Raw genomic sequence first — 15,179 nt, 5'->3', positions numbered from 1 at the left:
GTACATCTTCACAGCTGCTTCCCAGCTCACAGCTGCCTTTTCTAACATGGATTTCAAAGCATACAGAAAACATGGATGACAGATACAGATTCTAACACTAAGCAACACCATAAAGTACTGTCTTGGATATCTAAAGCACCTCATTTAGGAAACAAAGAAAAACATTTCAGAAGTTCTTGTGTTTAAAAAGATTAAAACTAATGTACAATAAAGAGATATGAAGAGATACTGATATGCAGCAGACTAATACCACAAGTCATGTCTCTATGAAGGATCTAAGGTGAAAATGTGATTTGGTCTGTATAGTGCAAAATGGTGCATCTCCTGACTTAGTTCTGCCTTCAGTTGGTAACAGAAATGAAGTGGCGTGTTTGGATGCCAGACACTTGTGAGATTTTACATACCTGTGAAATGCAGGGGGAGGGACGAGGTGGAAATGAATTTTAATTTTTAAAGACTTCTAAATTCCCATGTATCTGAGCTGAACAGTCCCTGCTTTCTTGTATGTAACAAGAATGTTATGCTTTTGTACATTACTTTCATGTTTTCAGTCCACTGCATTTTGTATGTATTGCATGGCCCTCAGAGAGAAGGGAAGATTATTCATGCTGAAATGTATCCATGTTCCTTTTTTTTTAATAGTGTTCCAGGACTCGATTTCACTGAGTATGCTCCTCACAGAAACACCTTCTAGCAACAACAAAAGCCATAATTTTAAATGTTAAAACTTTCAAAATTGTTCACACTGCATTAATATGTCAGAAAGCTCTTTAAATGTGCTGTCTGTTTCATAATATCTTGCCTATATTAATTCATCAAATTGTTCTGATTTTTAATATGTGCTTTGCCTCTTTCTTCTAGAAAACTCTAGTGGATGTTACATTGGAGAACACAGACATAAGGGAACAAATAAGGAATTTAAAACATACACACGAGCAATCTATGGAAAAGCTGAGAGAGAAACAAAAGCAACTGGAAACGGCACAAATTGAAAATCAGTTACTGAAGTTAAAGGTGTGGTATATAAACTCCCCTAAAAATACTGCACAGTAAGGGCATTAGGTGGATGTTAAATTAATTCCTTGGCCTTGTCTGTAAAGGGTTCTTCATTCTCCATGCCCTTGTCATGCCCTCGAGCTCCCTTATTCCTGTGAATCAATACTGGTTTAATAACAAAGAATCTCAGCTGGCGACAGGCAGTCTTCCCATAACATGTAACATAAGAGTATGAGATGTTGGCAGGTGAAAATTCAAACCATTAAGTGATTATTAATGTCCATAATTATTAAGTGAAGGAATATTACAACTCTGCACATTGCTACCTGAATTTCTTGGTGTTGAGTTTCTTTGGTATTGCACCATTTTTAATAGGTAGTCTGTTATGTCTTATGAGCGTGTGGTCAGCAGGTAACAGCAAGCCTCTTCAAAAGAGAATTAACTTACTTCTTTCAGAGAAATGCAAGGGAATAAAACACAAACTGCAAGGTTTAATATGACAGAAAGCTTGACTGTGTTCTCCCCTCATCAGCCAAATGTATTCCTTTAATCTCAAAAAAACCAAGCCCACAAAAAAACCAAATAAAACAAACAATACCTTCTCCCCCTGAAAACCTTTGTCTCTGTTAAAATTGCTCAAAGTAGACCAATTGGGATAGAGTACTACATCAGAATTTGTCAAATTTTGAAAAATTTGTTTCTATTTTTGTTAAAATTTCTGAAATTAGGGTGACTGCAGCTATATTCATGTTTAATCTTGTGAGAGAAGGTGTTTCTTTCTGGCTGTTTTTCTAGTGACTAGCACTCATTCCTAATGATGAATGATTAAACAAGAAAACAAAGTGCATTTCATGTTCTGCTTTCCTCTCACAGTGAAGCTCTACAGGCTATAAAAGTAGCTGTATTTTGCACCTGTTGTTGTCAGCAGGAATAAAAAGAGGGAAAAACCAAGTAACAGATGCAAAGATGATGCAATTAAGATTTTAAAACAGAAATATGGGCTTCACTGTAATATTAAGGACATGCCCCAGCAAGTCAGGGAAAGGTATGTCTGCTTCTAAGAGCAAGGAACTGCAGCTTAAGTCTCAGTTAAACTGAATGCATAAGGATTTGTTTATCTTCAAGCACGCCAAGCTCTGCAGAATACATGCCCTGCATTTACACAGCAAAAGTGTAAATTTTGCCCTCACACTTTCAGTTTTAGTACCAAGTTAGAGAATAATATACCTCATTATTGTCTTTGACAGTTAAATATAAAATTGTGTCTCAAAAGGTGCCAGGAGTTCTGGGAATTCATTCTAGGAGTGAATGTAAGGGGATGGTGTGGGATCTGGGAGGTTAGTGTTGGAAAGCAGTAACCACTGTGTACCATGATTACATTCTGGGTGGAGAACACACCTGTGGGGCTTATTGAGGTTTGGTTTATTCATAAATCTCTAGTAACTTAGAGTGGAGATGTTGCTTAAGTGGGTTATAACAGATGCCCTGATACATCCATTTTTTTTAAGCTTGTTTTTACTGTCCTCATTGCACAAGGTGTAAGGGAAGGAATGATGGAGATAAAAGGCCAGAGATCCTGTTCCAGTTCAGTCTGTCTTAAGGAATCTGGGGTTTAATGATTGGCTTTTGCTAAATGATATGATTCTTTCAGGCTTCCTGAAATGTGGAGGGTTCATTTAACTCCACACCCTCTCATGAAGTGCAGGTCACTACCTGTGCCCCAGGGTTGGCCTAGGTGAGGTGACAGAGGGGACAATTGCAGTACAAGTGGAGTCCTTCAGGGCTCATCCCTTTTCAAAGAATGAAACACACTGTTGTTTTTCTACAGGGTACTAAACAAGCTTGTTTCTGCCATGCAAGATGAACCCAAGGGTTTACTAAACCTTTTGGTCCCTGAAATAGAAAAAAAAAAATCCAACCCAAAATGTTAATCATCAGAATTCTGTATTTGGTAGCTGTGTTAAGTGTGGTGATCAGCAGGGAGCACTTAATTCCTCCTCTTCCTGTCATTTTTGTAGCACCCACAGCATTTCACTATAACTGTGGCTGATTCACAGCATCTCTTGGAGGAGAACTAAGTTCTGTACTAGCTGTTTCACTTTGCTTTTATTGTGGTTTACATACTAGATGGACCTAAGCTGTGAATATCCTATCTGGTGTTTAATTACTGAGGGTGTGGTTAAGTCAGTGTTTTCAGCCAACAGCAGGAAATCCTGTCTCTGAATTACCATTCTGCCCTCTTCCCCATAGCTCTAGTAAAGTTTCTGGTTCTGTTGTTAAAAATTAACCCTTCCACACACCTGAGAATTTTAATTTTCAGTTTGATTGCAGGGAGGTTAGTGCAGTAAAGTATTGCTTTGAGTGTCCATGGTCATCTAGAAAGAGGAGTTGAGTCTAGTCCATCTCTTGTCCATGCTTCAGTATAGTGGGGGGAGACAATATCACTTCAATGGGGAAACAAACCAAGTGACTTGGAGGCTGTTATGGAATGGTTCAGCAAAGAGGCATGGCCTGATCTTGGATCAGCAATGACTAAATGAGCTAATTTCAGACAACATGGAACTTGATGGAACAGTAACTTGTACAGATTCAAATTCTGTGAATATTGGCAGAATGCTGTAAATGGCCTTGATGCAAATGGAAGTCTACTTTTGCAATGTCAGATTTATAACAAGGGGGTTTTGAAGCTTAACTTCAAACACTTACTTTCTCATCATGTGAACTCTCTTTCTCCTGCTGCCAGCAATACTGTACTTACTGATGGGGCAACTTTCCTTCTCATAGGTGGAATCATCGCAGGAAGCCAATGCTGAAGTCATGAGAGAGATGACCAGAAAGCTGTATAGTCAGTATGAGGAAAAAATGCGAGAAGAGGAACAGAAACACAAGGCTGAGAAAGAAATGCTCCTGGTATGTAGAGCCAGTCTGTAAGAGCAGTGCTTAGTTTGGATGCCGTTTCTCAATTGTTTCATACTCCGGAGTTGATGCAAGTTCCTTCACTTCTGTCTTTGTGATTAGTCGTGCCATAGTTACTAAGCTTTCCAAACATTTGGGGTTGTAGGACTGAGGAAAAATACGTGTTCAAACATAGCAATATCAATGACAATCTAGATTTCAAAATCTGAAATAGGGTAAGTAGGCTTTTTTAATTTCTGATTCTCTAAAAAAGGAAGACATAATGTCCAATTTTAACAAGTAACAGTTTAAGAAGGAGAAAGGGAACAACTTCACTGGATCCTACTGGAGCAAGAACTCTCCTGTCCTGCAGTTTCCCTCCACCCCCAAGTGAAACCTTTCTATGAACTGTCAGTTGCATTTTTTAAAATTATTCAGTCAGATAATGATGGAGATTGAAGATGGATGCTCCTTTTTATTCATATTGCTTTACATGTAAGGAAAGTACAAAGCTGAACAAGGCCAGCTATGGTGTTTAGAAAGCTGTCTTTTGCAGCAGCATATTTTTCTCATGGTGTTATTTAACAGCATCCTCAGAGAAAGGGAAGGGAAATCATCTAAGAAATGGGTAAAAGTTTCTTTTGGATTGTCATAATGATGCTTTACTAATACCTGTGTATTTCAAAGTACCCCCAGTCTTTTGCTGTATATCAAATTCACTTTCAGGGTCATAACTCTTCCAGATTTCTGAGCAGGTGTAGTGAAAAGCTTTGAGTTCTTTAACAGCTATTAGCCTGGCCCTACAGCCAAAAAGAAGAAGAAGAAATGTTCCTCATTAGTACGTTGACTGTAAATGTTCTTGTTTGTAGGAGGAAACCAATCGGCTTCTGAAGGCTATCGAAGAGGCAAACAAGAAGATGCAGATTACAGAAACAAGCATACAGGAGAAAGACCAGAGAATTGGTGAGCTGGACCGGCTGATTGAACGCATGGAAGAGGTAGGAGAGCTGACTGCTGCCTTGACAGGAAATGCACCAAGTGCATGGAGGAAATTGTTATTGTTCTGCTGCTCAGCTCCCTGCTCAGTGACATACCACTGCTGTTTGCATCTTAGTTACTGTATTTATATCAGTAAATGCACCGGGACTGCCGTAGAGACCCTGTGATGAGGAGGTGATTCTCTCTTCTTGGTGGTCCTTACAGGGTAGCATTTATTTAGGAAATGAACCATTATTTTAAAGGGAGAATTTAAAAACCATTCAGTGTCTCTTCAGTGTGCAAGGTGTCTTAAGCCTAATCAAGTAATAATCATAAATAACCCAGAGTCTCTTCTAAATGTTGCTGTGGTACGTCCATAGAGTGCACAGAGCTTTGTCTGGGGATGGGTAAGAAGCTGATGGAGAACCTACAGGGTCAGGATTAAAGGGAGGGAAGGGACAGGTGACATCAGAGTGGGGGGCTACCCAGCCACAAAGACTGAAAGGATGAGGCCCTTTACAGACAATGGGAGCAGCCTCTTGTTCACAAGCCCTGGTCCTCATGGGGTTTTTCAACCACCCCGACATCATTTGGAGGGACAACACAGCAGAGCATAAGCAGTCCAGGTTTCTGGAATGTGTTGATGATAACTTTCTTCTCCAGTAGATAGAGGAGCCAGTGAGGAGAGGTGCTGTTCTGGACCTTGTTCTCACCAACAAGGAGGAGCTGCTGGGGAATGTGAAGCTCAAGGGCAGCCTTGGCTGCAGTGACTATGAAATGGTCTTGGATGTACTTTGGCACTTCTCATTTCATTCAGTAGCAGGCAACTCATCTTTAAGGATTCATGCCTCACTATCTCAAATACAGGAGCAGAGAGTGTTTTAGTCAGGGGAGGGAGTACAATCTGCTCTTTCCAATGAAGCGGGTTTTTTTTCACCAATTTCACTTTAGTATAGTACATATTTAATATCAGTATCTACTGAGAAATAGATTTTTATAAGCCAGTCTTTTTTGGCTCGAGTGGTTAGTCTAATGTGCACTGAGTCCCTTTTGTCTAATGCTTGCAAATCCATTAGTAGAATTAATGATTACACTGAGAAATTACTCAAGCTGATACTATGCCCCTCTAGTGGCTCCATTAACTTCATCTGGGCTTCAGCCTACAACTTTTAAGTATTATGCAGTGAATGTAGGATTGCAGTACAGTTCACAAGTACAAAGGAGTTCCTTCACATTAGTTCTTCACTGCTCTTATCTGGCTCATACTCACCCAGTGAGACTGAATGCCTCTTAAATTGCCTTCAAGGTGGATAACACACACACTTCTCTGTTAACTTGTTTGACTCAGACCCTAGTCCTCACAGATCTTCACAAGCACTGTGCTGGTGGGCACTTAAAAATAAACAGGAATACTCTGGGGGAAGAAAATGCAGCAGTACTTTTTAGCTCAGCCTGGGATTGTGAAATCTTTCTGGAGTAATAACGTGGACAATTTGACTTTACATAGTTAAAGATTTTGATGACTCATCTTTTTATTGAAAAAATTCCGTTTCAAGTACAGCCATACATCTTCATATAGGAAATTGAAAACTGATCTTGTTTCCATGCATAGCTGGAAAATTGATTTTATTATTTGTATTCTGTTTTCCTTGGCTATAGGAAATGCATGAATTTTGTTTAATCAGTTTCTATTTTAATTTCACAAATGATGTTTTGAATTGCAATGGAATATGCTTTGTGAAGCCTTTACATTTTGATACATGGAGAACTGAATGATAACTTTTCTTGTTTAGGAACGTCACCAGCTGCAAAAGCAACTTGAATTAAATGAGCTACAAATATCTGGAGCAAAATCTGAAAACAACTCTGACAGTGAAAGGTGAGATATGACTTGCCTGTGGAACTTCTACTGTTGCTAGGAAACTTGAGGGGTTTCTTTGTTTTTGTAGACATCTGAATTTTGCCTTTTTTAACTTTAAAACTGCAGCCTGGTAGGGATTGTCCATCTGAATGTAGGTTTATTGACATGTAAAATATCAACACAATTATTTTTTGCAAGAATGACCACCTTCATGCATCTTTTCTGAAAAGTTGTTTGCAAATGTGAGGAGTCCATTGTAGGTGGAAAAAGCTATGACATATCTGTAGCTTGCATTTTTCTTAAACATGCATTCCCAAATTCAGAAGAATATGATCCTGACTATGAATACTTTCACTATCTAAACTCAAAGGTTTATATGACACTGCTTCAGTGGGTAAAAATGAATTATAACCAGAGACTGAATAACAGTACTTGATTACTACTTACAGTTCTGTGGCACCCAGAAATTAAGTTTAAAGGTTTTGGGCTTCCTGCTGTTCTTTGGGAAGCATAAACATGAAAGGAGGTCCCTGCTGAGAGCTTCTCAGTGCCTTGTATTGATCTGTGACCAGCTTCTCTGGTTTCAGAGTAAGAATGGCTTTTCACAGCAGCCTGTTAAAATAATAACTTCAAGTGAACAGATGTCGCTCGCATACAACATAGGATATGGGGATGAAAGATAATTGCTTTTTTCCTTTACCTCTGAATAACACAGACACATCTTGCTTCAGTGAATCCTTTTCAGTGTGAAAAGTTACGCTGCAGTCAAAGCGTAAAGGCAGTGTTCAGGCAGGAATTTGTGCAATGCAAGCAAGGTCACAGTTGCAGTCTATACCATGCAAGCAATGAATCTGTGTTCAGATGATGCTGGTTTATTCTTAAGTTGTCTTTACCTGTCTGTACCTTATCAGACACTCAAGCTCCACCTTAGGAAGGATGTCTGTTCTATTTCTCCATTGCTATCAAGGCTTAAGATCCTGAATCTTCCAATGAGATACAAAATATCTACTACAATTGCAATTAAAATCTATATTAAAGTTATATGAGATGCTAATACACCAAACTGAAAAACCGGCAGCAATGCTTTGAATTTTTTGAGTCCTTGTCAAAGTGCTGCAGTTACATTTCTGCAGAGTACTTCACTGTTAATAGAGACTGTTTTGGGGGGAAACAGCATACAATTCAGTCATTCACTGGAATCATGTCTTACAGTTTGCCATCTGCTGCTTTGTCTTAGAATGGTTTTTCTATTTGCAGCTTTAACAGTTTTTTTTCTGCTGTGCACAGACCAAGATGAAAAAAGCCTTTTTGTTTTTGATTCCCCTCCTCCCATTCTCAAATTCTGTCCAGTCCTGAACCTAGGAGTACAGCAGTTTATTTTGTAAGCAAGAAATTGCATTCTTTGACAAATTTTAAGAATTGGACATTCAGATAAAAATTGAGACTCCCATGGCCAAAGAGACAAAAACTTACGGAAAAGCTTCACTCCGGTTTCCTTGCATATTCTACAGCTACTTTTCTGACAAGCTGCCAACCCAGCTTGTGGCAGGAGTTCTGTGGGAGTTCACTTTCTGTATTAAACAGATTTGAAGAAATGCAGAATCTATCTGAAGAGTTGTATGGACAAATTTAAACCATTCATAGCATTCCTGCTGACTGCTGAGGAGTTAATACTATGCCAGTTAGCATTCTGCTGCTGTTGGCAGCTCTGCCAAATTCTTGACTCAAGGCTCCCCTGCAGTAAGACAGCTTTGAAAGCAGACCTGCTTCCTGGCTTTTGTTTAGCATACATTTTCAAAATATTTGCAGGTAGTCGTAAGTCAGACTAAATATGTCTCTCTGAAGCTAAACATCTAGTTGTCTAAAAGCCTTTCACTAAAGGAAAACACACCTTGAGATGTTTTGTCACACTGTTTAATTGTCAGCACTTCAGGCTCTGAGTAAGCATGTCAGTATGCAAGACAAAGGTGAGATAACTTGGGTGGAGACGGCCACTTGGACTAAGATCACATTAAAATGTACTTTGGACAATTTGACATCTGTCAGTGCAAGTTGACTTGCCTGTCCTGATTTATGGTGGACTCTGGGGGTTGTTCTTGTTCTGCTTATACTGCATAGCTCCCTACTTACAGGCTTGACCCTTGCATGTTTTGCCAGGTCACAGCATTTGGAGGAGGTAGCAGCCAGCTTGAGAGAGCGGATCAAGCATCTGGATGACATGGTCCACTGCCAGCAAAAGAAAGTCAAGCATATGGTTGAGGAGGTGAGATGTAGTAAAACAACTCAGAGTCTTTGGGGAGCACTGATTCTTTTAGCACATAATCCAAAGAGAACTGTGTTCTTTGTATAGTTGCCTTATGCCACCTTTGTTATAGTGGAAGTTGAGTTAAGCATCTGGAGCCAGTGAAGCAGAAAGAGTAGATGAAAGCAGTTTAATGCAGTGGCTGTGGGTTATATACTGTGATCTTTAGGCTGACACTGGTTCTGTACCTCTTCATGGGTGTGCAGGAAATGCAACACAACTTCCAGCTCAATTTGAACCGTTCAGAGGGTGCCTCTGATATGAGGCGCTCTAGTCATTAACGGTCTCCTTCCTGCGCAGAAGTGGAAGGCAAAAGCTGACCTTTATTGCTTTGTTCTTCTGGTTTTGGGAGATTTTGCTTAGGTTTTTTGTTTGTTTGTTTAATATGATTCCTCACAGAAATAGGTGAGCAAGCACAGGTTTTCACTGCTTGTCTCTTCTTACCCTGGTCTGGGGACATCGTCTTAGCTGCTGCCATTTTCTGTAAAATTTTAAGTGGAATTTTGTTGGATAGATGCTTTAGGTTACAGGCCACCTATGTGTCAGGAAACTGTTCTGCAGTCAGAAGGCTGTAATTGCAAACATTTCTGTTTGTCCAAGTGGGAAGAATGACATAGGAAATAGATAAGTTAAATTGGAGCTTTACAAAGCTGACAGCTCAATTAGACGAGCCTCCTACTGCACAGACAATGAGTGTTCATGAGATATCTTTGATTTGTATCTGGACATCATATACTCGATATCAAATGTTTAGAAACCACTCAAATCTAAGGCATTCCTTCTGCATTCACAATGTGCAGAAATCACAGGATTTCTGATTAGGCATGGAGATGTTCGTTCCATTTTTGCCAAGTTTGTATTTATATGTATTTATGTATGCTTTGTTTTATAAGATTCTGATGCAGTCTTTCTGTATGATCAGCTGTGTGATGCTAGTGTCTTTTACACAGAGGAATTAAAGTTCTTCTGTTGCATCAGACATATCAAGTCTTGAGGTCTTGGTTTTAGTTTAGTTCACCATTATCACTGTTTTTAAGCATCCTAGCTGGTCTAAAACAGAACTTAGTCTTCATACAATGGTATTTTAATAAAGAAAGTTTCTCCAGTCCAATAATCCAATTCATCCAATTAATGGATTATGGGAACAATTATATAATGGATTATTGGAACAATTATTTCATCTGCTTTGTATCTCTGTACACCAGAGCTTTTTCTGAAGGATTTGTGATATATGTGGCACCCTGAATGAATCCAGTAATACATGAGGATGGTGGCCTAAATTTTGCCCTTTATTACTAAATATATTTTAAAATTCTGGTTGTAACTTGACCTCTAGTGGGCTGCATTGGTATAACAAGTCCTTTCAGCTCTGTTTTGTTTTGGAATAAAACCACACATAAAGTTTATGCCAATGATTATGATCTCACTAATATTAGATTTAAGGGGTAAGTTTAGCTTGCTAAATACTTGTAATGTATCTCTGCTGGTGCCTTCATATACACAGAAAGCCCTTCTAGACCATCTGGTTATCCTATTTAACGAGTGTTACGTGACCAAGTCACTATTAATTGTCAAACATGTCTGCTTCTAACTGCTGTCTGACTGCCTGCTTTTCAGATTCAGTTAAACCCATATCAGTCTTGACTGCCACCTAGCCATAGGGTAGATATAGTTGCTCTTTCCTTTAGTCCCTGTGTGTTTTAATTTTTATTTTAATTCAGCTTCCTTCTGCCTGAACATCTGTGTAGCTACATCTATATTTTCACTAGTGAGCTAGCTAAAGACTCCTGTACCAGAGGTTTGATCAGGTCAGGTGGTACCAAATACATCAGGCATTTAATGTTTGGGGCTTTGTTTCTTAATTCTGTGCTGTTTATTGCTTGTGTTTGTACTGTGTTTGAGATAATATCCATAATATAGTTGGCATGCCCTGTTTTAAACTAGACTCTTAATTAAAGGCCTAAAAATAGCAGTTTAATAATGTAGAGAAGAGTAGCTGTTCACCATGGGGCAGGAGAAAAAACATTGCAGATATGTATGTCCTCAACTATCCAAGCATGTGATGTGATTTTCATGATTTTGTGCTTTTCTCTACATAATATTAGATAAGTATTTTTTGGCTCATTTTAAGCAAACACTTGCTAACTATGCCATAGAAGCTGAAAAGTTGGCAACAAAAATATTGAAAAGGAATGCTATCTGAAGAGTCTGTTCTGAAGTTAGGTTGAAAACTAGTGAGCAGCAGCACTAAAAATATCTGCTAGAGCAAATGGGGAAGATTGCACTACTATTTAAGTCCCGGAAGACATGTTCATCAGGGTATATTTAAACACACATCCTCCCTACGCTAAATTTAACTGATTGCAGAATGTAATGGCAAGGAATATCAAGAAAAGTGTAATGAAAGCCTGCCCTGTTACTCATTATTGCAGTATTTTCATGGCTGGTATCTGGAAAATAACATGCCATCTTAGGATTTATGAGGGTATTATAATGATGTTGACAGCTTGCATTTAAATAATTGAGAAAGAATAACCAAACAATTCAAAAGCTAGAAATCTTGCTCTCTGAAACACTTACCTTCTCTGTGGCAGTCAATAGAGTGAGAACAGGCTAGCCTGGGAAACTCAGGAGAGAAGTGGAAGGAAAGTAAGTAGTTAAAACTATCAGCAGTGCTTATGTGTGAAGGTGAAACAGGGCTGCTGGATGAACTGCTAGGTGAGAAAGCCTAAACTTGCTTGACTACAGGATGAGCTTTGTTCACTATGAATCTTCGTGTATTGGACACAGATCCGAAGTATAAATAAGGGCTTTACTCTTCCAGTGTAAATCACAATGAGTTTATGCTGTTACCATCTCCAATTCAGAGAAATTGGAGAAATGAACATCACTTCAAAGGGATGCTGAGCAAACAAGAGATACTGCTTCAGACTCATATGGAGAACTGTCAAAATTGGACAAGTATTGAGATGAATCTCCTGGCTGAAAAAATCATGGAATAGGTTGCTCCTAAGCCGTTTCTGGGAAAGATGACGGATCATTTGCAAATCACAGATGCAGAGCATTCTGTAAAAAAACAGCAAGCAGCCAGGAGAAAGTGAAAGAGAAGCTTTAGAATGGAGTTTTGTGATGAAGCAGGCAACTCTAACACCTCTGGTGCTATTTTGATGGTGTTTAAAACTGTGTTAGGAGGTGGTGGTCAGTCCTAACATAGGCATGAAAGGGGATGCTGCAGAGAAGCATCAGATGTAGGAGGCCATGGAGGTCAAGAGTATTAACACCTTCCTCTTCAGAGATCTCATCATGTCGGTACTGAATGCAAGGATTATGTGATCTAGGGAATTGAGCCCAGGCAGAGGAGGACACTTGGAATTCAGTGTGCTTATACTCCTTAGCAAAATAAAAAATTTGCTTCTATTTTTTCCCTCTGAAAAGAAATCCTTCCATCTCAGGCATTAATAGAACCTTTTTCAACTGGATCTAGCCAAACCAGTCATAAATTAAATAGAAGCATAGAAAATAACTTTCAGAAGAAAAATAAATGGGAGAAATAAAATGGAAATTTTCTAGAGATGGTGACCTTCAACACCTTTGTGTGTTAGCTCTCATGCCCATATATTTTTCATCCTCATAGGGATTCTTCTCTGTGAGAGCAAAAATTGCTGCTCATTAGTGCACCAGCTGAGCAGAAAGTTATCCTGCATAGTCTTAAAGCCTCATGTTCTCATTAGAGAGAGACTGCAGATGATTTATGGCTGACAGATTTATCCCTGTGTTGAACTTGTTTGTTAAACAAATCTATTTGTTCACAGCTTAGTGTAGTATGTTTTAAATGCAGTGCTAGCACTTAAAAGTGCAGGACTTGCATTTTGCAGGTGTTTAGAAACCCAGCCCTTTTCTCATACTATTTGTTCATCACAGGCTTTCAAAAAAACACGTGAGGAGAGACAGATGGCCAGAGTGGGTCACCCAAGGCTCAGATTGTTTTAGCCCTTGCCTTTGTCGATGTCTTAAAGTATGGCTGGGTAGAGCAAAGGCAATCCAGGAAAAAAAGACAGTTTGATGAGAGGAAGAATTTGCAGGGAGACTCACAGGTGAAAGGCAGAGGCACACCAACTTCAGGCCCTTCCACTGAGGAGTTTCCCCTGCAGAGATGGGACTGGGCAGGCAGCTGCAGGCAGAGGCACCGCAGGAGGGCATGGGAAGCTGCTACCACACTGTTCCCTTCAGGGCTGAAATTGCTCTTTTCAGTGAGAGGGGTAAATGCTTCTCTTCCAAGTATCTATCTTATGGGTCAACCAGTTCATCCTGTCTGTGCCACTGTAGGAAATGAGACTTTCATGTGAGATAAATGAAATACAAAACACAGATTTTAAATTAGCAATATCATTATTTAGTGGCTTGATCTCAATTTCAAACCTGGAGAGATTTAAGAGAGGTTTAGTTTTGAGATTTATGCAATTCACTTTGAAATGGATTGCAATTTCATTGCACAGTAAGCTTATTTTATATGTAATGTTATTTCATTGTTGAGAAGCAGAGGATGGAAGGAAATTAGCATTTACATTTTATAAGCAAGGCAAGGGGGTTGATGCAGATATAGGAAGCTGTTCTGAAGGGATCTGAAGAAAAAAGGGTATTTGATTTCATGCCAAGAAATTATCTGCAGAACTTAGATTTCACATGAAATTCCCCTAACTACTGAATTGAACTGTCTCTAGGTCATGGCCCATGAGCTGTTCTCCAGCTTTAGTCTCAGATTCGTTGGATAATAAATGGTCACCAGACACCAGGGAGAAGCTGTCTCCTGTCCGGGAAGATACTTGCATGAAAGGACAAAGTGCTAATGAGCAAATGATATCCCAAACACAGAAGATACTTTGTATTGCACAGATGGGGTATAAAGAGAAGAAATTTTTCCAAAAAAGACTTAAACATCTGAAAACATCTGTATCAAGACACTCCAACTCCAGATATATAGTGAAATTTCCCTCTTTTAATATGGAAGAACAGCTTTAAGGTCATGTAAAAGAAGCCACACAGAATCACAGAGGAGGAGAAGATGGAATTACCAACAACAGCTGCCAAACTTTTATTAACCAAAATCTACATTGCATAGTACCTACCATAAAAATGAAACAACAACAGAAATGCAGAACAAGAAAAGTAAAAAGAGAAACCCACCTTGGGATCTTGGAGGAAGAAGATAAAGGACAGAACACGAATAACTTCCCACACCCTCCTCCCCCCCTCCCCAGTACAAGTGTTTGGCATTCCTCAGAGGACTTGAGCAAGCAGTACATTGCTTATCTGTTGGCAGAAGTAGAATCACTGCTAGTGTTTGGTGAGAGGGTTTATAGATGCACAACATCAGCACTTTCAGCTGGGAATTCCCAGGCCAAGTCATAAATTAGAAACTTGCCCATTACTAAGGTAATGCTTAACGAGGTGGGTTGATGTGCAGACAATGAGCCGATGTCTGTAACTCATTAGGACATGTCAGCCCCTGCTTTAGCAATACATGGACATCAACCACTGGATAATGTGTTCATAGAGCTCATTCATTTAGGAAGGTCTCTATGTTGACCTAAATCAGTCAGTTGTTACTTCTTCTGTAAATGCAATGTGAGGTTTAAAATACAAAAAGTGTAAGTTTAAGTGGATAAGTTGTTCATGTGATTTAAGGAGGATTAAAACGCAAAGGTTCTCATTCCTATTCACTGCATTATCCTCCCTGAAAAAATTTCAATTCTTGTCTAGCTTCTCATAAATACCAGTTAAGGTCCAGTGAAATACAGGACCGAGGAAAATCCTGTTCTCCTTGTACAGCAATTACCTCTGCGAGCTCAGGCTGATGTTGCAATGTCTTGTCTGTCTTGTTTTGTGTGTGCTGTATAGCATCTGTTTGTCCTGTGCAGTCATATTTCTGACTAATTTGTTCATGTCTCTATATTGGTGTTACTGATGCCCAGTATACATTAATGGTGGAGGAATAAGGAAAATATAGGTATACTGGAATAATATGATACTTATATATATTAAAACTATGTTCTGGTAAATATTTTAAACAAATGGATAATACTGTTAAGTGGTAAATGGTGACTGATTTACCTAATAGCTGGATCTGTTCCAATCCAGGAGATCACT

At 39.1% G+C, this 15,179-nt stretch overlaps 1 protein-coding gene across 2 annotated transcripts in view; it reads left to right on the top strand.

Moving 5' to 3' along the window:
• Positions 1-15,179, top strand: part of LOC119705005 (myocardial zonula adherens protein) — a 50,239-nt gene that overhangs the window by 20,437 nt on the left and 14,623 nt on the right. For both annotated transcript variants that reach the window (XM_038146890.1, XM_038146887.1), the window contains exons 6-10: positions 862-1,014; positions 3,781-3,906; positions 4,761-4,889; positions 6,663-6,748; positions 8,888-8,993. In XM_038146890.1, coding sequence (XP_038002818.1) covers positions 862-1,014; positions 3,781-3,906; positions 4,761-4,889; positions 6,663-6,748; positions 8,888-8,993 — 600 coding nt within the window. The remainder of the gene's footprint in view (positions 1-861; positions 1,015-3,780; positions 3,907-4,760; positions 4,890-6,662; positions 6,749-8,887; positions 8,994-15,179) is intronic.

The sequence above is a fragment of the Motacilla alba genome, chromosome 10 (genome assembly GCF_015832195.1).
Source record: "Motacilla alba alba isolate MOTALB_02 chromosome 10, Motacilla_alba_V1.0_pri, whole genome shotgun sequence".
NCBI classification, from domain to species: domain Eukaryota; kingdom Metazoa; phylum Chordata; class Aves; order Passeriformes; family Motacillidae; genus Motacilla; species Motacilla alba.
The sequence above is the reverse complement of the archived record's forward strand: the minus strand, read 5'-3'. Positions and strand labels throughout refer to the sequence as shown.